The sequence below is a fragment of the Erpetoichthys calabaricus genome, chromosome 5, assembly GCF_900747795.2.
Source record: "Erpetoichthys calabaricus chromosome 5, fErpCal1.3, whole genome shotgun sequence".
NCBI classification, from domain to species: Eukaryota; Metazoa; Chordata; class Cladistia; order Polypteriformes; family Polypteridae; genus Erpetoichthys; species Erpetoichthys calabaricus.
The window spans coordinates 189,485,231-189,511,226 of NC_041398.2; the positions used below are offsets into that span (position 1 = coordinate 189,485,231).

At 35.0% G+C, this 25,996-nt stretch overlaps 1 protein-coding gene across 3 annotated transcripts in view; it reads right to left on the bottom strand.

Moving 5' to 3' along the window:
• The window catches only part of LOC114652119 (coiled-coil domain-containing protein 158-like), a 109,119-nt gene that overhangs the window by 43,292 nt on the left and 39,831 nt on the right, over window positions 1-25,996 (bottom strand). For 2 of the 3 annotated variants that reach the window (XM_028802323.2, XM_028802319.2), the window contains exons 6-12: window positions 24,856-24,965; window positions 16,834-17,161; window positions 15,043-15,119; window positions 14,638-14,748; window positions 10,873-10,987; window positions 7,261-7,380; window positions 6,873-7,070 (exon numbers count right to left, since the gene is read on the bottom strand). In XM_028802323.2, the coding sequence (XP_028658156.2) occupies window positions 6,873-7,070; window positions 7,261-7,380; window positions 10,873-10,987; window positions 14,638-14,748; window positions 15,043-15,119; window positions 16,834-17,161; window positions 24,856-24,965 (1,059 nt within the window). The remainder of the gene's footprint in view (window positions 1-6,872; window positions 7,071-7,260; window positions 7,381-10,872; window positions 10,988-14,637; window positions 14,749-15,042; window positions 15,120-16,833; window positions 17,162-24,855; window positions 24,966-25,996) is intronic. The other variant, XM_028802322.2, reaches the window with a different exon arrangement.

Here is a 25,996-nt window from a genome sequence, read left to right on the forward strand (position 1 = left end):
TTGAACTTTTGGAAGGCAAATGTCCCGTTACATCTGGCATAAAAGGAACACAGCATTTCAGAAAAAGAACATCATACCAACAGTAAAATATGGTGGTGGTAGTGTGATGGTCTGGGGTTGTTTTGCTGCTTCAGGACCTGGAAGGCTTGCTGTGATAGATGGAACCATGAATTCTACTGTCTACCAAAAAATCCTGAAGGAGAATGTCCGGCCATCTGTTCGTCAACTCAAGCTGAAGCGATCTTGGGTGCTGCAACAGGACAATGACCCAAAACACACCAGCAAATCCACCTCTGAATGGCTGAAGAAAAACAAAATGAAGACTTTGGAGTGGCCTAGTCAAAGTCCTGACCTGAATCCAATTGAGATGCTATGGCATGACCTTAAAAAGGCGGTTCATGCTAGAAAACCCTCAAATAAAGCTGAATTACAACAATTTTGCAAAGATGAGTGGGCCAAAATTCCTCCAGAGCGCTGTAAAAGACTCATTGCAAGTTATCGCAAACGCTTGATTGCAGTTATTGCTGCTAAGGGTGGCCCAACCAGTTATTAGGTTCAGGGGGCAATTACTTTTTCACACAGGGCCATGTAGGTTTGGATTTTTTTTTCTCCCTAAATAATGAAAACCACCATTTACAAACTGCATTTTGTGTTTACTTGTGTTATATTTGACTAATAGTTAAATGTGTTTGATGATCAGAAACATTTTGTGTGACAAACATGCAAAAGAATAAGAAATCAGGAAGGGGGCAAATAGTTTTTCACACCACTGTATATATACGAGCTGTATATACCCGGCGTTGCCCGGGGCAGAAGTAACGTAATCGGTCAAACACTTACATATATACCAAAGTAAACCTAATCGGTCAAACAGTTACATATATAAAAAAACCGAACCTAATCGGACAAACAGCTTCATATATACAGAAGCGAACCTAATCGGACAAACAGCTAATCTATATACATAAGCAAACCTAATTGGTCAAACAGTTACATAAATACAAAAGCAAACCTAATCGATCAAACAGCTTCATATATACAGAAGCGAACCTAATTGGTCAAACAGTTATGCATGTGCAGAATGATTTTACAAACATTATGCGTGTTAACAATCATTAAAAAGAAAAGATTGAGGAACTGTTCTTCTATATGTGATGAAGCCACTAATAAGACAGATTTTTTTCAGGACCCAGCTGTTTCATAACTAAACTACTGCCACCCCAAAGTAATGCCTAATAGTGGTTTTTGGGGTAGCTGTGGAATAAAAAGGGTGTTTTTTTAGTCAGTAAGAATCTGACACTACCCTTCAGTACGGGCTGAAGGGTGCCTATGTAAGGTTTTACATCCTTCCCGTATGGAAAAAAAAACATACTAAACTTTTTTTTCATCATTACAGATAATCTCAGTCAAATCGAAGTACGCATTCTCAATTTATTTTTATCTAATTTTAACTTTTTCACAAAGCCATCCCATGCCAATTTGTATGAATAAACTTTTGCTAGAGAGTTAGCAAAAGTTTATTCATGCACATATTTTAATACGGATAATCTATCTCTAATCAAGGTTCTCATTTTCATTCTAATTTAAAATAATAATAGATACTCATTTTTTTCTTCTGTTTTAGAAAAACCAATCTATGCCACCTATGTCTTCGTCAAGTCAGCTTCATCCAGCTTCATCACATATAGAAGAAGAGTTCCTCAATCTTTTCTTTTTAATGATTGTTAACACGCATAATCTTTGTAAAATTATTCTGCACATGCATAACTGTTTGACCAATTAGGTTCGCTTCTGTATATATGAAGCTGTTTCATCGATTAGGTTTGCTTTTGTATTTATGTAACTGTTTGACCAATTAGGTTTGCTTATGTATATAGATTAGCTGTTTGTCCGATTAGGTTCGCTTCTGTATATATGAAGCTGTTTATCCGATTAGGTTCGCTTTTTTTATATATGTAACTGTTTGACCGATTAGGTTTACTTTGGTATATATGTAAGTGTTTGACCGATTAGGTTACTTCTGCCCCGGGCAACGGCGGGTATATACAGCTCGTATATATATATATATATATATATATAGCAAAATACCCGCGCTTCGCAGCGGAGAAGTAGTGTGTTAAAGAGGTTATGGAAAAAAAAAGGAAACATTTTAAAAATAACGTAACATGATTGTCAATGTAATTGTGTTGTCATTGTTATAACTGTTGCTGTCTTTTATATATATATATATATATATATATATATATATATATATATATTATATATATAATATACACACACACATAAACATTTATATACATATACATATATATACATATCTACATATACACATGTACATATATATACACACACATACATAAACACACACATAAGACTTACTGAGTGAAATGGGCTTTCATTGACAATCATGTTACGTTATTTTTAAAATGTTTCCTTTTTTTTTCATAACCTCTTTAACACACTACTTCTCCGCTGCGAAGCGCAGGTATTTTGCTAGTATATATATATATATATATATATATATATATATATATATATATATATATATATATATATATATATATATACATACATACATATACACACATACATGCAGTTTTAATAACACAGAAATCAATATAAACATTAACATCATTATCATATGAGAATATGAAGTAATATATAAGAAGCACATTTCATATAAATATAAATTATTGAACAGTAAAATCTTCTTCTGTAATTTGCTACCGTGGCAATTTGTGTGTCTGTCCAGGATTTTAAATGACCTGTAGCTCGCAAACCGTTGCACCTATACACTTGAAATGTGGTACACATATAGTACGTCACGTCTACTATCCGCTTTATGGGTGATGATTGTTTTAGTCTTTTTATCTTTATTTTATTTTATTGTACAATCAAGTCCTATCTGCGCACAGCAGGGCAGCCGTGGGCGGATGCGTATGGTGTATTCACTCGATGTTATCGTGCATTGCGCTGTCAGTGGTATTTTGATAAAAGAATTTGAACAACATATAAGAAGCGTATAAATTATTAAACAGTAAAACATTAACATTTAAGAAGTAAAGTTACATTAAGTACTACTGCTGTGCCTTCGGGTATACCTCATTTTTTGTTTGCCCATTACATGCTTAAATGTATACATTTTTTGGTGCACCTACCCGAGAACACGCGACATATAACCGAGCGTGGGAGAAGCATGGATTTTAAACACGCGTTGAGTTGATGTGCTGGTCTCCCTCGTGAAATAACTGGTAATGTTTGACTAAAATCTACAGCGAGTAAAACGACATTAGCTCCTATTTTTTTTTTTACGATCTCTGAGATGTTGCTTTTTTCGGTTCAAGGCTTCATAAGCTCTTTTATGTTGTATGGTGTACTTATCCCAAACCATCATCTTTGAATGTTGCAAGACTTTCGCCTTGTATGTAGATCGGGGTAATTACATTCATTGCATTCCTAGTCTGAATCACAATCTGATTGTATGGGTGGTTACCTGGCACTGTAGGGTTGCCACCCGTCCTTTAAAATACGGAATCGTGCCGCGTTTGAGAATGAAATTGCGCGTCCCGTTTTGAATCAATACTGGACGGGATTTATCCCGTATTTTTTTTATCATTTTTTTTTTAAAGCAGCGTCTCATGCAAATCATCCCACACGCATTTTATGAAGATGCCTCCTTTCCTACTTTTGATTGGGTAATACTTGATGTCATCGTTAGTTTGATTGGTGTTTTTAACTGTCCAGTGAGTAGGGCGTGTCTTTCAACCGTAAGCAGATTTTTTGCACTGGTATCACTGACCTCGACGACGGCGACGTTATACGTCAAAAATAAATTACGATAAATGACGATTTTAGCGATACTTTATTACGACGGCGGCTACATAGACACGATCAAATAAAAACAAAAAAATCAAACAATCATTCTACATTTTCAAAACGTCGAAAAAACGACAGAATGAAAAAAAGGCCCACCCGACGACCCACCCATTCCATTTTTATATATATATAGATATAAACATACATATATACATACATACATTCACATACATGTATATATATATATATATATATATATATATATATATATATATATATATACAGTGATCCCTCGCTATATCGCGCTTCGCCTTTCGCGGCTTCACTCCATCGCGGATTTTATTTGTAAGCATATTTAAATATATATCGCGGATTTTTCGCTGCTTCGCGGGTTTCTGCGGACAATAGGTCTTTTAATTTCTGGTAAATGCTTCCTCAGTTGGTTTGCCCAGTTGATTTCATACAAGGGACGCTATTGGCAGATGGCTGAGAAGCTATCCAGCTTACTTTCTCTCTCCCTCTCTCTCTCTCTCTCTCTTGCGCTGACGTAGGGGGGTGTGAGCAGGGGGGCTGTGTGCAGCTGCTTCCTGAAGGACATGCTGCACGGAGCTTCGCATACTTAAAAGCTCAAAGGGCACGTGTCTCTCTCTATCTCTCTCTCTATCTCTTCCTGCTCCTGACAGAGGGGGTGTGAGCTGCCGCCTTCAACAGCTTTGTACCGGCGGTGCTTCGCATACTTAAAAGCCAAAAAGCCCTATTGATTTTTTTTTTTGACTGCTTGCTTTGCACTCCTTTGAAAAGGAAGATATGTTTGCATTCTTTTAATTGTGAGACAGAACTGTCATCTCTGTCTTGTCATGGAGCACAGTTTAAACTTTTGAAAAAGAGACAAATGTTTGTTTGCAGTGTTTGAATAACGTTCCTGTCTCTCTACAACCTCCTGTGTTTCTGCGCAAATCTGTGACCCAAGCATGACATTCTAAAAATAACCATATAAACATATGGTTTCTACTTCGCGGATTTTCCTATTTCGCGGGTGGCTCTGGAACGCAACCCCCGCGATGGAGGAGGGATTACTGTATATACATCCAGCCATTTTTCAACCCGCTGAATCCGAACACAGGGTCACGGGGGTCTGCTGGAGCCAATCCCAGCCAACACAGGGCACAAGGCAGGAACCAATCCTGGGCATTCGTAGTCTGAATCACAATCATTGTATGGGTGGTTACCTACCAGGTAACGCTTGTGGTTGGCCAGCAAGTCAGCTAACATCCGCCACGGTGCCCTCAGTTGTGAGAAGCAGATCATAGAATGGTTGAAAATAGTTTACTGTCAAATAATGCAAAGAGTACGCGACACGTGTTTCGCCCTAATTCTGGGCTCATCAGGCGTACACACTCACTGCATATAGCCAAATTCCCACGCTTCGCAGCAGTGAAGTATTGCTTTTAAATTTTAATTAAGAAAAGAAAACCTTTTTAAATTGAGGGAAAATATACTAATAACAATTTGTTAAGGATCTGTTTTTTGTGAAGCTGCCTTTACACAGCCTGTCCGCGTTTTTAAAAGCGAACGCCATATAAGGCCGTCCTTTCTCCTTGCTTAGCGGTTCTGTATTGTTTTATTGTTCGTTTATTACGATTGTTATAGTTATTGTGTAGGTATTTGAGACTCACTTTTCTGTTCAGGTACCCATTTCCTTTATGTAATCCGCGGATTCTCCGCTATTTTTTGTTCGTTTGTTACGATTATAGTTATTTATTGATTCCCTTCTTTAGCTGACTGCCTGGTCATATAAGGCGCTCTGCTGTTTTTTTGTGAAGCAGTCTTTACACAGCTTCTCCGCTGTTTTATAAACGAATGCCATATAAGGCCATCCTTTTTCCTTGCTTCGCCAAGGAAGCAGCCTTTTTATTTAATCCACGGGTTCTCCGCTGTTTTATTGTTCGTTTATTACGATTGTTATAGTTCTCTTTGTATACCATGTTGTCAGTTCAGCACTCCGGTTGTAATATGACCAAGTCGTGCAAGCTTGTTTCCGCAGTAGCTGCACTTATGAATATGCTTGTATGCGTCACTCGCTCGCTTCTTATTGTTTCGCTGCCTTCTCAATTGTGTAATTGTGTTTTCTACGTACTGCGTTCACAGTCAGTTCACATGATTACGTGGGAGGCATGATGATGCGATACGCAACTCCGCCTCCCACGGCCAGCAAGCTGCAGTCCATTACAGTATATGGACAAAAAAGAGGTTCCAGTTATGACCGTTACGCTTTGAATTTCGAAATGAAACCTGCCTAACCTTTGTAAGTAAGCTGTAAGGAATGAGCCTGCCAAATTTCAGCCTTCCACCTACACGGGAAGTTGGAGAATTAGTGATGAGTCAGTCAGTCAGTCAGTGAGTCAGTGAGGGCTTTGCCTTTTATTAGTATAGATAATATTATACAATTAGAGATGAGATACACAGAGCATAATCTTTTCCTAGTACCTAATATTTTTCTTTTTAACACTTCATTTTCAATTTCTACAGTAGCTGCATTAAAATCAGCCCAAGAATTTTACAAGACAGAGTTACTGTATTGATTAATAGTGGTAGTTTACAGTACAAAAAAAAAACAAGAGAACTGTATAGCAGTTACTCAGAGGTGGTCTTGTGACAAAAACATAGGGCTTTGCATTTACTATTCATGCCTCCCAACAATTCAGCCATGGTTTTAATACCATGGACAGCTATTATCTGTACAGAATTTCATGATATGTTCACGTGGGTTTCTCCAAGTAACACAATTTCATATGGCATCATAAAATGCTAAGTAAACTGGTTACTTTATGACAATAAAATCAAGAAAAGATTTGAGATGGAAAGCCTGTACAATAGAAAGTCTTAAGTTTTGTAATGGAAGGCAGATGCACCCATTAACTTTAGACTAGGTACTGTCTGGTTATTCATAATAGTATGTTTCAGCACAATGCACTTTATTATATAAAACATCCATTACTTATTTTTTAATCAGTTATACATTATTCTGTACAATATAGTAATTTTCAGTTGATTACCTGGTGCTCTACATAGGCCTGACAGTTATCTTTTAGTGTGTTTACAAGGTCATCTAGGTGATGTGACTGCTTGCTCTGCTCTTCCAGTTCCTTTTTCAGATTAGCTATAGTTATGCCATTTGTAGCATCATTCTCCCTCAGTTCCTTGTTCTGTTCTCTCTCCATAATCAGTTCATCTTTCACTTTTTGCAGATCAGCCTAAATATTTAAAATAATTAATTAAAAAAAAAAAAAACATTAGTTATTACATTTCACTTATCAGTTCAAATCACTCATATCAAGTAATCAACAATTAACAAATGAAACGGCTAGATATTGTATGATTGATTGATTGCATGTTGCTGTACAAATCCTTAGATTGTTTTTTGGCTTCGATATTTTTACCTACCATAATCTGCTGGTACTGTGTTTCCAGAATTCTAAATTCCTGTCTGCGCTGGCCACTTTCCCTTTTTGCAAACTCTGATTCTGACCGAGCTTGACTCAAGCTCTTCTCTAAACTCTCAATCTTTAACAGAGGAAAAAAAATACGTATTATTGACAGTGAAATAAAACTTTTATATTTCATACACTTTGAAGTTGTATTACTAAAAGACATTTGCAATATGCAGTAAATGAACAATAAAAAATGTTAAATCCAAGGAGAAAGAATTCCTGAGAGAGAACACTATTACTGAGACATGAATAAACTATAATTCCAAGACAGTAAAACCTTGGAAAGATAAAACTATTAAATACTATTATTTATTATTAAGACTGCCTGAAGAAATAAAATGTAGTGCTGTTTAAAAGATTTGAATTTAAATTTAATGCTTAAACTAATGGTGGTTCTAATGCCTATTCAGTTCTATCCAGCAAAAGAATTATAAGGTGCATTTATAAAATAAACAAATTAAGGCAATAAAAACTTTATTTCCAGTGTAAAAATGTAATAAAATGAGTAGCTGATGTATTGTTTATATCTGAATATTCCCTAATTAACAAATAATTTTTAAAACAATAAAAAATGCATTGATATCATTCAGAAAGTGCAAATTAGTGCTGGGAAGTATACCAGTTCATACCAAAAACTGTTTATTTTTGTTACGATATGTATTTTTCTTATACCGCAATACCGGTTTAAATAGCCCAAACAACGTTCGGAACATGGCGTAGCGGGAAACTGTTTAAAGCGGGACCTTTTTCGCTGCTACACTGCTAAACATGCATGCAACGGAGTACATGCATTAGTGGAGGTATTGGAGCGGTGAAAATGGACAGAGAACATTCAGAAACTTAAGCTGTAGCAGACAATAAAGTTGAACATGATAACACAGAAGAATTTTTGCCTAACAAAGGAGCCGTGTCTGTTGTCTGGAGACATGTTCAACTTTTGACAAGCACCTCTGGATATTTTACTAAGTCTAAATGCCTCTTTGGATGGTTGAAAATATGTTGTCAAAATTATAGTTTAAGTTGTTTGCAAAATTCATTCAATAAAAAGGTTCTATATTTTGACTGCAACTGTCATGCAATGCGATTCCTTCTCTTCATTAGTGTCAACCCCTTGAAAACTATTACTTTATGGGGCCATGCAAACCTGTAATAATACTTGTGTGCACATTAAAATGTTTTTTTGTACAATTCTCATGACAGTGGAATAGGTCATTCTTAGCCAGTCTACTGCAGTAATTGCAGTGGAAAATGTGGTTAACATCCACTCATGTACGGGAAAAAAATACCATTGAATAGCATGAAACCGGTATAATTTTGAAAGATACCGTGATATAGAATTTCGGTCATACCGCCCAGCACTAATGCAAATTAATAATTCTCCTCTTGAATAAAACAATAGTTTATTCAATAAAAGTTGGAATATTTAAATGTATCATGGAATGTATTTAAAAAAGTGTACCTAATGACAGAGGAAGAAATTTTCAAGGGACTTATAATTGCAACTAGGGCGTATCATTTATTTATTAAGCAATCAGCAACACAAAAGTGTATTTGCTATTAAGCAAACAGATCTTATTTAATTAGATTTCATATACTGTAGTTTAAAAACAAACTTTGCATTACAGTAAATCTTTAGATTAAGAAACAAAACAATGGCAATATTATTTAAGTAGTATATAGTTATACAGTACGTGCATCTTCAAATTTAGCAGGGAGATAGCAGCCCAGCACTTTCTGATAATATACTTATCACTACTAACGTGGTACCACATCCTGACCTAATAACACACAGAAGGGACAAGATCATCAGCCATGAGAAAACTAATTGTAAAGCTACTGCTACATACAGAACTGAATATTAAAACCAAACAGAATTCTAAGTCAAGGAAAATGGACATTCTTTTGTGAGACATACTTCAAGAGAAGTATAATAATAATGAAACAAATATAATTTGCAAACTGCAGTTAGTAGTGTTCATGGGGATTCAAAACAGTATGTTTTGGACAGGGGCAGTTATATTTTAAGCAATATGGTATTTCAGTTCCCACCTCTCTCACTGTGGGTATGATCTTTGTACATTCTCCCAGCATCAGTGTTGGCTTAGATTTAATGGTGACACTAAACTAAACCAGTGAATGTGTATGTGAATGTGTACTGTGATGGACACAAGGCTGGCTCTTGCCTTCCACTTAATGCTTATCATGACAGTCTCCAGCCCACTTCACCCTGTAATGGAATAAATGGGTTCATATAAAGAATGGATACTTTGACGTTCCCCTGATTGATTTTACTGAATAATAAATCTTACACTGAAAATCTGTTCTTTGTGATATTAAAGAACGGAAATTCAAAATATTTATGTTGAATGCAACATTGTTTACTGCTAAAAAAAAATTCAAAGGGAAAACAAAAAATGTACGTTTACACAGGTAAAAAAAACAACTGATGACAAAATAACTTTACAATAGGCTTTCACCAGTAAATAATTAAAATCACTGCCACAAACACAGGATAAAAATCCCACAGTTAAGAAATCATTATTTTGACACCAAAACCTAAAGGAATAAAGTACATTACAAAGAAGGCAGAAATAAAATAATCCATATGCATAAATTAGTAAAGGGGTACAAAACAATATCCAAGTGTTCTCAGTGGGACAGTGCTGATTTGATGATCAATAAACGGAAGGTAGGTCAAAATTCAGACTAGAAAAGGTTGCCCTTCAAAACTAGATGCCAATACTAATCTGGTGAATGACCATTCAAGTCCTAACCTCAGTCTTGACTGCAGCACCATTTATAATTTGCAGTGAACATGTCAGTTGACTAACCAGAGCAACCTGGACCAAATCTGCCTCGAACAATGGACCAAAACCATTCCTGAACAGACTGAATACCCCCCTCCCCAAAAATGTAATGATGTTGTTGCTGCAAAAGGCTGGTCTACAAAAAGTAAATGTAGGGATGGAGTACTTATATATAAAGCATGTTTCCTTTTTTTTTTGTAATGTGTCATAGAAACAAATTTGAAGTTTTAGTGATTTAAAAAGAAAATATCAGACAACAAAACTTAACTGTAGGATTTATTTTCAGCAAAAATAGAGAGTTGGTCAAAGGACTGAACAAGGCAGGAACCAGATATGGAGCCAATCCATCATAGCGCAGACTGGTCAGTTTAATAGTCATGATGCACTATACATCAGTGAGTGGAATGATACCTTAATATTTCATACACATGTGACAATACTATTTGTCTGTTAGTGACAAATATGTTGTGAGATTTTCAAGTAAGAAAGACAGAAGTTTTACTCTGTGCAAGTCACAAAAGTTACCCTATAAACCTACATGCAAACAAGCTACCATTATAAAAATAAATGAAATGCTAAAAAATTGACAACAGTTAATAAACAATACAAAATAAACTTAAAGCAAAGTCAGTTTATAATATGCAGTACATAATAAAATGAAATTTGCATTTCACACTAACCACAGCTCCCATTCACTTAGACAATATACTGTATTCTCAATGATAATTAAAGTTCAGCCAAGAGAATAAGTAACATACATGCTCCTTATATATCCTTTTAGCTTCATGAAGTTCAGATTTCAACTGAGCAACACTAGTCTCAAGATCAGACAGTTGATTAATATGAGTGGCATTTTGGTTTCTTGCTTGTTCCCTATTAAAGAAAAGCAATCAAATATATTAGTTCATGATTATTACCACTTTGAAATATACATTACTCTATTTTTATACAGAAAGGGTATTCTAAAAATGTTAATTTTTATTATGGCATGTGAATTGAAGTGCAGTTACTCCAAATAGGACTATAAACATAAGACTAAATAAGATTTTCAGCAATTGGGATATTTGTTCTTGTCTGTAAATAATTCACTAAATAGAAAAAGTAAACACAAAAAAGAGAAAACTCTTTTATTTCTATTGGTATTCCTTTCTTTATATATGTTTCTTTATACAGTATATATGTTGTAGGAGAACAACGGGCATCCCAGCCAGATCAGAGGCTGTTTCATTACTTGGAGAGGAGGTCAGTGCGATGACGTAAGCAAATTGCCCAGCAGGACAAGGGAATAAATTTGTACCTGGCTGGTATGATTTAATGGACAGACTAAGAAAACTGAGGATCAGGAGTTGTTCCATTCCCCATACACAAGGTGGAAGTAGTCGTCATATGTCAGGAAATCCGCCAGGATGCTTGGGAGTTGGGAGTCCAGAAATTTACTTCTGTCAGGGTCCTTGTGTATCGATAAAGGGCATTGACAGGGGAGGATCTCCCTACTTTTTTTCTGTGGACAAGGAGTGTTTCCTCAAGGATACAGCATGACACTGGAAGCAGTTCCAGGTCCTACTTAAAAAGGCCTCACATCAGGGAGTCAGAGTACAAGGAAAAAGTAGGAAACACTCAGTGGAGGTACAAAAGGAGGAAGAATTGTGTAATTTGTTTTGTTATAGTGGCTAATTTCTGGAGAGAGGCCTGTGAGAAAGTGCCTTGTGAGAATAAATCTCATTTTATTCTGTAAGAAAGTGGTATATTATTGTGTCTTGGGTTTAGGGTTCAATGGCGCTCCCTTGTTGTCTCAATGTATAAAACATGAAAGAAAGCTACTGAATTTTCTGCAGATTTTTTAAAATGGAAATGCAAGGCAAATACAGCATATTGTTACTTTGTGGATTCTGCTTAAATAGCAACTGTAATTTTCTTCTACTCGGTGCCATAAAACAGAAGAATGTGTTACATCCGTAAGAGTGTGAGGCATATACTTTGTGTAGATGCATCAGATTCCTTGTACAATTAGATCTCTGGTGACATTCATTTACAGTATCTGTCTTCAAATTGCACCTCTTAATTATATATGTTGGGAATGAGCTTATGGTGCACACTCTTTCACAGATAGCACCAACTATTGAAATATATATTGGCACCAGCTATTGAAATAAAGTATACTGTATATATTATTAAGATTATATTCTTAAGAAAACACATTGATTTTAACAGACAGATTCTGTAATTTTGAAGTCCGGAGTTGTTTTTGGCTTCTTCTGTATCTGTCTGTCTGTCTGGGAGTTAACTTACTCTTTTTGTTTTGGTAAATACATCTATAACTTGAAAATAAATTTTAATATCAGAAAACATTCTAAATTTCTGACTTTTACTTCCAAGATTCAAGTGTATTCACTTTGGACTCGAGTCTATATCAGTGCTTTCAACTACAGAAGCAAAAAAACATTTCTCCCCCTCTATGGAAGATGTAGCATTTAAGATATGGTAAACAATGAAATGAATCAAGGGCATTAATGATGTGTGTATATACATACTTGTTTTTCATCATTTGAGCAATTGGTTCTAAAACATTTTATATTCCAAAAACACAATGTACCTCTCCTTGCAAGTCCATGTTTTTGTTCAGGAAAAAAATATATAATTTCCCCTTCTCTATCTGAGCCTTCTCCCACTGACAAAATACTCCAAAAAAACTCAGATTGTAAGGGTTAGCTCTCCAGAATATACAATTCCATTTCTGCTCTTCAGCCTTCATCCCTTGCTGTTATTAAGAAACTGTGGGAGTCTGACTTAGGAGTATAGGTTTTTAGATGAAGAGTGGAACAATGTTCTCCACCAAGCTAACTCATTCTCTATCTGTGCCAGACATTATCTATTGCAGTTTAAGATTCTACACCAAATCCACTTTTGTAAAGTAAGGTTAGCAAGCATCTTCCCTGAAAATGATCTCACATGTCCCTGAAACATTAGTACATTTATTTTGGGACTGCCTCAACCTGGACATATTTTAACTCACTGACTGCTATTTTGAGAACAAATATTCAAACAACTCCTTCGTTAGGTATATTTGGTGTTGCCCCAGATCATATCCTACTAAAAAAGGAAGGGTGGTTCACTGTCTTTTGTAACATTTCTTGCAAGACATCTCATTTACTGCAAGGTTCTGGAAACAAGCAGCTCCACCTTTCTACATGCATTGAGCCAGGGTTGGAGTGATTTCATTAAGCTTGAGAAAATAAGATTCTCTCTACTCTTGGTAACATTAAACTTTTTCAACAGTTATCTATCTCTCCCTCTTAACTTTTAGGTGTATTTTTCTATCTTCAAAGATTTTTCCTGTCATTACAGAAAGCTAGATAGATGATGTCCAGTTGCTGTATCATTTTGTTTAATTCAATATCACTCTTGAATTTATGTTGTTACAACTTCCCTGTTTAATCCTTTTACTCATGTTTTGGTAACATGTAAAAGGTATAAAGTTTAAATGCATTAAAGAAGATTAAAGTATACTCAAAGGAAATGGTTTTATTTTTGTCTTGTCAACTTCATTGAACAAATGTTTTCTTAAAATTTAGCAACACAGACTAAAAAGTATAACATATTCAATGGTTTGCTTTTTGCAAAAAAATGTAAAATGCATTTTCAACCTTCTTGAAGTGTCATGATTTTTGTGTATCTAAAGTTCGATGGAATTTTTCTTTTCAGTTTCGCATGTATAGTATATTGAGATAAAATTTCATCCATCCATCCATTTCTGAGCCTGCTTAATTCATTTCACAAGTAACTCAACAGGAGCCTGCTTTGGTAGCACCAGGTCCAAGACATGTACCAACCCAGGAGAGGTTAGGCTTAGTGTTACCATCATAGTGCACACTCGCATATAAATTCACTCAAATGGGTGCTAGTAAATAACTACCTTCTAGTTTTTATTCTTTCATATATAATAGCACAAAAAATTATTTATTTTTAAACCTAAGTTGATATAACTGAATAGCAATTGCTTTGCATTTAGATTATGTCTGAAATATAAAGATTAAATTTTACAAAATGTAAATGTCAAAACCACTCATCTAAAAATCCAGAGCTTGGAAAAAGAAATGCAATGACTTGTAAGACATTTATTTAATATAACACGTATTAACCAATTGGTTTCTGAACAGCTGATGTTCAATATTTAATATAGTAATCACTATGTGGTTTATAATTACTTCCTCAGTTAGAAAAAATAATGTAATGGATAAATCACAGTTAAGTATCTTGGTATTTTCTAATTTTCTGACTTTGCTGTCTGATTAAATGCATTATTGAGGTGTTTTTATAGGGTCGAGTCAAACATAGTGCAAATATATATAGTATTAAAGGAATTTATTAATATCTTTATTTTTGTAGTTGTCCTTGTTGCAGAAGGTAGTCCCTACGTGCATCACTTCTTTTTTTTAATTATATAATTGCTGTAAGCTCTGAAGAAAGTTTTATTAGACTATCAAGCCTTAAAGGGGATTCCTGTTGTATTATTCAGTACTCACTGTACAGTTTCCACTTGGCTCTGGATGTTCTGTGCCTGATTGCGTGAAAGGCTAATTTTTTCATTCAGTTCTGCCACCTTCTGATTATGACACACAATTAGATTTTCCATTCTGTTACAGAACATCAAAAAAAAAACTCAGCATTTACTGTAGATACCTCAAGAATGCTATATGTTTAATTAATCCATTTATGTAATATACTGCTACTGTTAACAGTTTTATTCTTCTACAAAATGCAGTTTTGGAGACGCTGTTTTTATTATTTACCACATGAAACATAATTTAGAGAATTATTACATCAAAGGAAACATAATTGGGTGTACTATTCTTTCTTCAAAGACAAGCTATCTCCAGTTCTTTCACATGTGGCTCTCTTCTGAATAAAATAATATAGCTTGCACCTACTGTTCCTGGTGTTGCTTGATCATGCTCTCCAGTTTTCGTTGAGACTCCTGCTTGAAGGATTCCAAAAGATCTTCCATCTAAATTAAAAATTATTTTTATTTTTTTTTATTCAACCTGTCTTAAAATGCTTCACATAACTAAAAATTACTTGAATGCTTATTTTAGACCTTGTCCATTTATCCAGTTTCTGAATTTGCTTACTCCAGCTCAGGGATGCAGGGAGGCAGAGGCTATCCTAGCTGCACTGGACACAAGGAAGAAAATACTTCAGCAGGGGACACCAATCTATCACAAGGCACTCTCACACACATGCACATACATGCAAACACACTTTACTGTTCCCAGTTAACCACCACGCACATCTTAGAAATTAGGTCAGGATTTGAACCCAAGTCACTGGAGCTGGGAGGCAATGCAGCCACTTGCTTTTGCCCCAACCATATTGATTATTTTTTACTTAACAGAATGACAAACTTGTTTGAGTGCTTGTATGAAGTTGTTAAATGTTTAAAAAAATGTTTTACACTGAGGCTATTTATTAAAGCCCAGCAATTATTCATAAAAGACAGATGACAAGTACAAACAAGATTAAAACAAGGTAACCTGAGCAAAGGTTAATGTGCTGAAGTGAATAAGAAATTAATTACATTTCAACATTATTGCACTGTTCAGCATCAATATCCAGGTCAACTTCTGCTGCACAAAGTTATGTACCTCATATTGATTAACATAAATATTATTAAGATTTAATTTGAAGAGTATGAAGCATGGCACTGTAGTGGTAAAAAAGTGACAGTGCCAAATCAAAATCTAAAACCAGTCATTATCTGTTTTGAGTTTGCACATTCTCCTTGTATTCACAAGTTCTTTTATCTCAGAAACCAAAGATGAAAAACCTAGGATGACTGACAACTTTTTGAATGAAATGTGAGTAGTTGTCATTGTGAGAATTCCTTGTGATGGACTGGTGATTTAATCCTGCCTGGCAAAACACTTACTACACAGAGGGAAAAGAGCAAGACATCACTATAAACATTTCCTCATAACAATAAACTATTAGAAACCAAAAGTGAAAAATAAATTATCACAGTTGAAAGTGACTTAAATAAAACAACCACATTTGAAATTTATGAGTAGAACCATCAAATTGTCAAAACACAGCACATGTGAAAGCCTAGTAATTTCTAAGGTAAACAGTTTTCCACCAAAAAAAAAAAAAAGAGTAAAAAGTGCAGCATCCAAAGCTGAAATGTAGTAACAGTGCCTTAACTGTATATGCTATGAGCAGAATTAAAATGAGAACTTTTATTAATGACTGCCATTTGTTTCAAACATTTGAATAACAAGAACATTCTTAAAATGTATTTTTTACTTAATTTCAAAGATAAACCAATTGTTTCTATAGTGAATACTAACAATCAGGAGAGCAGAGTGTTAGATCTGAAAAACCTGTGGTTCAATCCCCAGCCTGTGTCCATGTGATTTTTTTTCTACATGTATTTTGAATTACTTCAACACTTCAAGGTTCCCAAGATAAGGGTAACTGGTGACTCTAAGCAAAATTGGTACGAGTGTGTGTGTGAATGTGTCTGGGGGTCTCATCAGGGTAGCATCTCACATAGGATGTTTTCCACTGCAGGTTGTGGGGAGGCAGAGTGAAACCTATCATTAAATGGATGAACAAATTTAATTAAAGCTAACTGACAGACTGAAAAAAACATGAAGTGACATGTGCAAGGTTCATACAATTTCTATATCATTATATATACAAAGAAAAAGAGAACCACTTACAGGCTGAATTTTTCCTTGGAGTTGAGAGATTTCTCCATCCAAGTCACTGAGCAACTTTTCCATAGCAGTGCCCAAATTACTGAAAGACAGACTATCACCTCGATCAGGGCTGGTTATCTTCTTTCCAGATCGTTTTCCATACTCCAGTATGATAGCTCGCAACTTATGAAGCACCTTGTCTTGTAAATTTTGTTTCTTCAGCAGTGCCTCACTGCGGCTCAGGGCTTCCTTCATTTGTTCATTGTGCGTCTTCTTGATCTTCTCCAGCTCATTAACTGTGGCTTGCATCTGATTTATTAGGTCCTCTTGATCTTGGCGTTCTTTATACCTGGAGGCAAACATTAAGAAATCCCATACAAAAAATGCATGTACATATACAGTACTGTGCAAAAGTTTTAGGCAGGTGTGAAAAAATGCTGTAAACAAAGAATGCTTTCAGAAATATAAATAAGGATTGTTTATTGTTATAAATTTACAAAATGCAAAGTGAGCAAACAAAAGAAAAATCTAAATCAAATCAATATTTGGTGTTACTACCTTTTGCCTTCAAACCAGCATCAATTCTTATAGGTACACTTGCACAAAGTCAGGGATTTTGTAGGATTATAGTCAGGTGTATGATCAACCAATTATACCAAACAGGTGCTAATGATCATCAATGTCACACGTAGGTTGAAACACAGTCATTAACTGAAACAGAAACAGCTGTGTAGGAGGCTTAAAACTGGGTGAGGAACAGCCAAACTCTGCTACCAAGGTGAGGATGAGGAAGACAGTTTCATGTCATGGCAAGATTGAGCACAGCAACAAGACACAAGGTAGTTATACTGCATCAGCAACATCTCTCCCAGACAAAGATTTCAAAGCAGACTGAGGTTTCAAGATGTGCTGTTCAAGCTTTTTGAAGAAGCACAAAGAAACGGGCAACGTTGAAGATCGTAGACGCAGTGGTCGGCCAAGGAAACTTAGTGCAGCAGATGAAAGACACACCAAGCTTATTACCCTTCGAAATCGGAATATGTCCAGCAGTGCCATCAGCTCAGAACTGGCAGAAACCAGTGGGACCCAGGTATGCCCATCTACCCAGGTATACCCATCTACTGTCCGGAGAAGTCTGGCCAGAAGTGGTCTTCATGGAAGAGTTGCAGCCAAAAAGCCATACCTCCAACGTGGAAACAAGGCCAAGCGACTCATGTATGCATGAAAACAATAGAACTGGGGTGAAGAAAAATGGCAGCAGGTGCTCTGGACTGATGAGTCAAAATTTGAAATATTTGGCTGCAGCAGAAGGCAGTTTGTTCATCGAAGGGCTGGAGAGCGGTACAATAATGAGTATCTGCAGGCAACAGTAAAGCATGGTGGAGGTTCCTTGAATGTTTGGGGCTGCATTTCTGCAAATGGAGTTGGAGATTTGGTCAGGATTAATGGTGTTCTCAATGCTGAGAAATACAGGCAGATAATTATCCATCATGCAATACCATCAGGGAGGCGTATGATTGGCTCCAAATTTATTCTGCAGCAGGACAACGACCCCAAACATACAGCCAAAGTCATTAAGAACTATCTTCAGAGTAAGGAAGAACAAGAAGTCCTGGAATATAATAATAATAATGTTGTCTTATTTTAATTTCTTATTTTGTCTTTTATTTTTCTTTTCTTCATTATGTAAAGCACTTTGAGCTACTTTTTTGTATGAAAATGTGCTATATAAATAAATGCTGCTGTTGTTGTTGTTGGAAGTGATGGTATGGCCCCCACAGAGCCCTGATCTCAACATCATCGAGTGTGTCTGGGATTACATGAAGAGACAGAAGGATGTGAGTAAGCCTACATCCACAGAAGATCTGTGGTTAGTTCTCCAAGATGTTTGGAACAACCTACCAGCCGAGTTCCTTCAAAAACTGTGTGCAAGTGTACCTAGAAGAATTGATGCTGTTTTGAAGGCAAAGAGTGGTAACAACAAATATTGATTTGATTTAGATTTCTCTTTTGTTCATTCACTGCATTTTGTTGATTGATTGAAAATAAATGATTAACACTTCCATTTTTGAAAGCATTCTTTATTTACAGCATTTTTTTCACATCTGCCTAAAACTTTTGCACAGTACTGTGATTTTATATATATAAATCAAAAAACCTAAATTAGTAATAAAATATTAGTGTCAAAAATTCTCCAACATACTAATATATAACTCTATGGTATGTATGTAAGTAAGCACATCAGTGCTCAGTTCCACAACTTCAGAGTTCCACAAATATTGGTTTGGCCCAATTTTTACCGGTGCATTTGGAATGTTATTCCTGGAAACTCTTTATCCTTCAAAGTTCCCAAAATGTGAATTTTTATTGAGTACTCTAAATTGCCCATTTAGGTAAATGTGTCTGCATGCCTGAATAACTGATGCCTAGTGCAAATTCAGCTCCTACTACTTTTTCTTTGATGACAGGAGCTGCAGCCCACCACTTCTCTGTATAAATGGATCCAGGACATGAATAAATGTTTGTAACTAAATTAAATTTGTATATTTGTACAGCAAACTAACCTTTTTCTGTGGCGCTCATAAATTTTATAAGTTCCATTTGGTGCCATTTAATAATAATGCACTTTATTCATATAACACCATTCTGGTGCTCAAAAAACTTAACAACATCAAGAATTTAAAATGAACAAAGGAATTAAATAACATATGTTTAAATGTGATGATGGTGACAACAATGAAAATTACAAAAAAATATTCATTGTGCAGTCACTGACGTTCAGAATAGAGCACAAAGCTGTACCTCAGTCACCAATGAAAAAAATAATTAACTGAAATATTTAATAATATAATTATGTAATGCTCTGTGGCTGCAAAACATATAGAATCTTAGGTTTTCCCCAGTCTTCAAGATATACTATATAAGTTGCCTCATTTCTTGCAATGTGATTTCAGTTGGTATCAGTTTACAAACATGATTAAGCCACTTTATGCCAAATATCTCTAGCACCTATACTCATCATCCTTTATGAATAGCATATCTTTCAATTTAAGATGGATTGTTTTTGCAAAAAGTCATGTGAAATAAGTCAGAGTGGATCCATTTTAACACAGAGGTAATGAATAATAATTCATTACATTTATATAATGCTTTTCAAGGTACTCTAAATGCCTTATACAGTGAGTGGGGAGTCACTTCAACTACCATTAATATGTAGCATCCACTTTAATGATGCAATGGCAGCCAATTTGTGCCAGTATGCTCACCAAACATAAGCTATTAGGTGGTGAAGGGGTGAGCAATAGTTAGCCAATCTGTGACAGGGGATGATCAGGGGACCAGAATGACCAAGCTGTGGTGGACAATTTAGTTAGGACAACAGGATACACCCTACTTTTTACAAGGTATTCCTGGGGATGTTTAATGACCACAGAGAGTCAGCACCTTGGGTTTTATGTCTCATCCAAAAGGACAGCACCATTTTTACAACACAGTGTCCCCATCTCTGCACTAGGGCATTGGGACCCACATTCAGACCACAAGGAAGGCAACCCCTGCTGGCTTCACCAACATCTCTTCCCGCAGCAACCCAAGCTTCTTCCTGGTTGTGTCCCATCCAAATGCTGGCCAGGCCCAAATATGCTTAGCTTCAGGTAGATGACCTGTTCTGAAGTGCATGTGGTATGGCTGCTGGCTAGGTGAGGTCTAAAAGAACCCAAAAGTCCAACTATTTGGTCTTATTCCATCTTGAAACAAGACCAAATAGTTGGGCTGGGTTCTTTTATTTACTATTTCTAATCAAAAGTATCATTTTTTACTTTTAGGCTTTTTTCACCTAAACATTGTATTGATAACAGTTTTGTCTTCTTTGTCCTCTTGTTTGAGGTATTTAAGTTGTGTTTTTTCATATTCTTAGGTTTTTAAATTCTTTATATCAAATTATTCAATAAATATTCAAATATGACACAGATTCACATGCCTACTTGAATTATTTGGACAATATTACCCATTGGATTAATCGATTAACTGATAAAATAGTCCACAGATTAATCATTTACAAAATAACTTTGTGGCAGCCCTAACTCACACATACAGTAGAAACATTTGTGAGCACATCTTTTTTGGTACTGCTGTCACTATTCTATTCTGAGGAGACATGACAGTTAAGAAATTCACTCTACTATGTAACATTCACATAATAACGAAGTTGAAGTGCAGCCACAAACCTTTCAGAACCTAATATCATGAGATCAGACAAGTGTTCTCCTCTGCTTTGCAGGCAATGTTGTTGGATGTGCTTCCTTGGCTACTTTAACATGAAAGAACTGTCAGCACAGAACTTATTTTTAGTACAGCTTCAAAGCTAAACTGTTATTGTTCTTTTAAAAGAAGTCTGCCTCTAAACCTTGAAAGTGTTTTTACAGTAAGATAGGGATTCTCTGTCTTAAATCGGATAGTCTAACAGCACATTTTGCTTTCCATGGAAAAAAGGCTGTAATATTGAATGAGTACACAGCGTTTCTTAATGGCTGTAATCATAAAAGGATGAGAAAATGGGTAAATAACTTATATGCTTATATGCTTCTATGTATACATGTAACTTGTATGCTTAAATGCTTGTTGTATATACAGTATACTTGCATGCTTACATAACTTCTGATTGACTTAAAATAACATTTAAACAGAAAGTGCTTTCTTGTACACAGAATTTTGAATAAATACGGTCTTTACAGGGAATTTGTTTTCCTTTCTTTTCTGTATCAAGAACTTTTGCTGTCACAGTTGCTTTAGACCAGATAATAGCCATGTATAAAAATTGGTAAAAATAAATAAATACCAACAATATCTAAAATTTGCTGAACAAGAGAAATGGAGGAAAAGGGCGCACGTTCTTGCTGACTATAAACACACACATCTGCATTAGTCTTAAAAACTTAATTTTGTATGTGGTTTGTCCAAATTGGAGTTTCTGGTGTGAATTTATTACTGCCAACATATTCAATGAATTCATTTCTGCATGTTGTGATGCTTTATGCTACATGAAAGATTCAAATTGGGGAAATCTAAAATGTCATCCGTGAGCTGTATATAGATATAAGGATATTTCAGTTTTTGTGAATTACCTTTAGGCTGCAGTTGGTTTATTTTTGTTTTTGAAGTTCAAGTTTAAGCAGATTGCAACTACTGTTTTCTAAATATTAAAATAATTTAGGAGAGTTATTGTTAATTTTAATAAATATTATTAAAATAATACATTTTTACTTTTCTTAAACAAAAAACAATCAAATGCATGCTGTGAATTTTAGTAATGCCAGGATTGTAAGCCATTTTCCCTGCAATACATTAAAGTCCGTCAGGGGTCAATATTTACAGTAACTGATTGTCAAACGTTTTACAAAAAATAATGGAGGCAGTCAAACAGCAAAAAGCAATGAAGGGTTTTTTTTTTGTTTGTTTTTTTTTTAACCATAGTAGACAGAAAAGCATTGTGTCTTAATTACAAAGAATGCACAAAATTTTGACACAGAAAATAGACTTTCAATATTTCAGAGGTATTCAATGAGACGTAAAAGAGGAATACTAATAAATTAAAGGTAGGAACACAAGATGTCTCATCTGATATTAGTTCCAGGAGAATCTTAGTTCCCAGCTCAAAAGCTAAACATTGAATCCAACAAAGAAGACGACTAATCATACTCCTACCTGCTTTTTAAGGATTTTACAGATGCATGAGTGAAACCTAACTCAGGATTTTACAGATGCATGAGTGAAACCTAACTCTTTTTGTACACTTTCACACATACTGTATATTGCAGCAAGTACAAAATTACTTACTTTCACATCAATGGTGATTGAAAGTAACAAATTGTCTCATCTTCCCTTGTCATTATAATGGGTTAAAAAATCACCACTTTTAAGAGTCTTTCCAAACTGATTACAACATTAACATGTAGCTTAAAAATTATTTTATTTTATGCAAAAACTGCCAAATTGTTTTTTAAAAAGAATATTTCAGTTACAAATTTTATTCTTCCACTGCCTACACCCATCTGTAGCACTAAAATTAATTCAGGTTCAGCAGGACAGAAGCAGTGTGAAGCAGGTCTCTATAGTAAAGCAATTAACTTAAAACATTCACATGTATAATAGCATTTTACATGACTGAGCTACCATATATTCGCAATGACCGCAAAATGTGAAATAGCTTTTGCAATGTGAAAGTTTATTTAAGAATGTCTTTCTGCTGTTCATGATTGCTGGTGCTGGGATAAATTTCACATGTTCAAACAGTGAAATACTGTAACCTGCCATACTCAAGATAGGTCACACTACAGGGCAGAAGAGCAAAAGCAGAACACGTTTGTAAGAAATTGTAAGGTAGATACTGAGAGATACCAGTGTTTTTTATACAGTACTTTACATTCAAACTAATGGTTGGTTATACAGTGTGCTCATGTGTTTTACTAATTAATGCAGATTTACTACTGATACAACAGGGTGTTTTTTAGTTTACTCCCTTAATGGTATGGTATCAATTTTGATATATTCAAAGTAGTATATAGGACATTTAAAAACACACGGCACTAACTATTCCTCATAACTGACAATTGGACCTACCTTGCAAATTAAATTTCAATCTACTAGGCCAGAAACTCAGTGGTCTAGAGTCAGTCATGTCAATGAAATGCACCACCTGTTGGGCTGGTGATAAAACTTCTCTTTATCAATAAAATACTACCTACATAATTAAAAGTTGCCTGATGTGTCAAATCTTTGTGAATATAATAATGGCATAATTATAAAAATCAAAGCAACTGCTTATATTTACTTGTCTTGAAGATTTAAAAAAATGTAACATATATTTGCCAAATATTTTAGTGTTATTCTTCTTAGAGAAAATAAAACTAGATACTAATAAGCTTTTTACTGCTGCTTCTTTCAGTTTACCAAATTTGAAACTCAGTTTTTACCTGCAAAAAACCTCTGTAAAAAAGTAAAACTTTCTCTATATTTTATAGCACATTTTAAATTATACTGCACAACAAGCTTAAGCTAGAAATGACTAATTATTATCTTAAATATCATATCTAATGCTCTGCAGTTAATGGTTTCCTGGGTGTAGTTAAATCCCTTACTAAACCTTGCTTATGCCAATATAGGATAGCAGTGAAATGAAGCCTATCCAGGTGATATCAGGCACAAGATAGGAACAATTTCTGGACAGGACAACAGCACAGCGCAAAGCACAACTATACAACAATATCTGAGCCAAACAGAGTAGAGTATCAGTTTCGGCTGATAAACATGTCCCTGGGGCAAAAAAACAGTAACAACAAAGAAATATCATGAAAACTCCAGTTGGAAAGTGGCTTGGATGAAACCCATCTACTGGAGTGTTGAGGAAGCAATACAAGTAATCAACTGCCATTCCGATATATTTAATGGCCTGAATCAAAATCCCATATTTAAGAGGTCATGTGTAATGTACGTTACACAAATTGTATGGCAGACTTATAACTAGTAAAAATCAATATAGTTCCAAAACTGTAATTAATTAGTTAAATGGATAATAAATAATGACATAACAATATTTTATTCATAAACAAGAGGCACCTTAGTTCAGACAGGAAAAAAACACAAAACAGGTTGGCTAACAAGGACAGGGCCGCATGAAGCCCTAATATTAAACATAAATACAGTACTGTATATTAGCATTGAAACATACATAACCATGCCAGTGTAAAAAAACACTAGTACCCTATTTGTGTTCTGGGTGTGCTAGACGGGCAACAGGCAGGTGAATTACAATTACTACCATTAAAGACAGACAGACAGAGACACAGAGAGAGAGAGAGAAGTGTGACCTCTCTGTTGCACTCTGGCTCCTTGCGATAATTTTTAGTTTGGAACTGCAACTCAGAGCACCCACATCTTATAACACATTCATCAATATATGCCAAGAAAACGTCTCAATAAAAGTATACACATTTTTCAGTAAAGTATAATTTTAAAAGACACATATATTTAAACTTTTACACAAACCTCTTCTCTGCTAAAGTATCTCTTTCCATCTGAACCTCCTGCAATTTAACCTGCAACTCCGTGTAAGTTTTATCATAATCCAATCTCTGCTGTTCACTAAACCTGTAAGTCTGCAAATAATACAAAAAAAAAAATACAGGCTCAGTGCAAAACAACAGCCAGCATATCAGCCTTTATAATACACAAAATACTATTCCATGACCTGGAGAAAAAAAGATTATATATCCAGCCTATGTAATCTGCATGTCTGTGAGAGGTGTTTCTAACACACAGGAAATTACAATAGTTTCAAGATGAGACACAAATGTATATGACTAAAATGTATAGCTCTGCATGTTTTGGTACATTTTTGATAAAATTAGTTTTTAAAACTTACAGTATAACAATTCCTTTGCTGTATTTGTGTTGTTTTATTATCCAAACCTATGAAAAAAAAGCAAAATTCCAGAATGCCTTTACCAAAATATGGTGAAACTCTAATGCTCCCAAGTTTAAAATCTTTCTAGTAACAAAAACACAGCAGGTGTCTAACAATAATAAACTATCAAGTAATCAATTTGCCAAAAGTGTGCATTTGTATTTTTTCCTAGAAGCTTAATACTGCTGCTCAGCAATGGGCTCAGTAGGCCATTAAGATAAATATTCAGAGCTGTGCACAAGCAAGTTATGCAGTGAACATTTAGAAATGTTCTTGGGAGTAAAGATTTTGGAACAGAATTTGTTGATACTATCTATCTGTGTGACTGATACAGTGCCACACTCATCAAAAATTGGCTTATGACTTTTAAACCCTTTATCAATTAGTATTCTTGGAATGTTTTTAGATAACTCTTGGGAAATATGTTGTAAAATGATAGTGTTACTTACTCCATGTAGTTTGTAGTGGTGGCCAAGAAAAAACAGTAATGTTTTCAAGGAGAAATTAAATATTGAATATTCAAACACAAACTCAATATTAGGTGGTCAGTGTGTCCACGTCCATGGAAAAAAGGAAAAAAAATTCTTGTTAAACTAAAAACAGGTTAATTTGTGTAGAAACCGGTCTTTAATTCAAACACACAGCATTGTGGGAAAGATGCCTTCCCTGTTTTCATTCAATGCAGGGTTTCCCGTTAATAACATTTTAGCAAAAATGTTTACA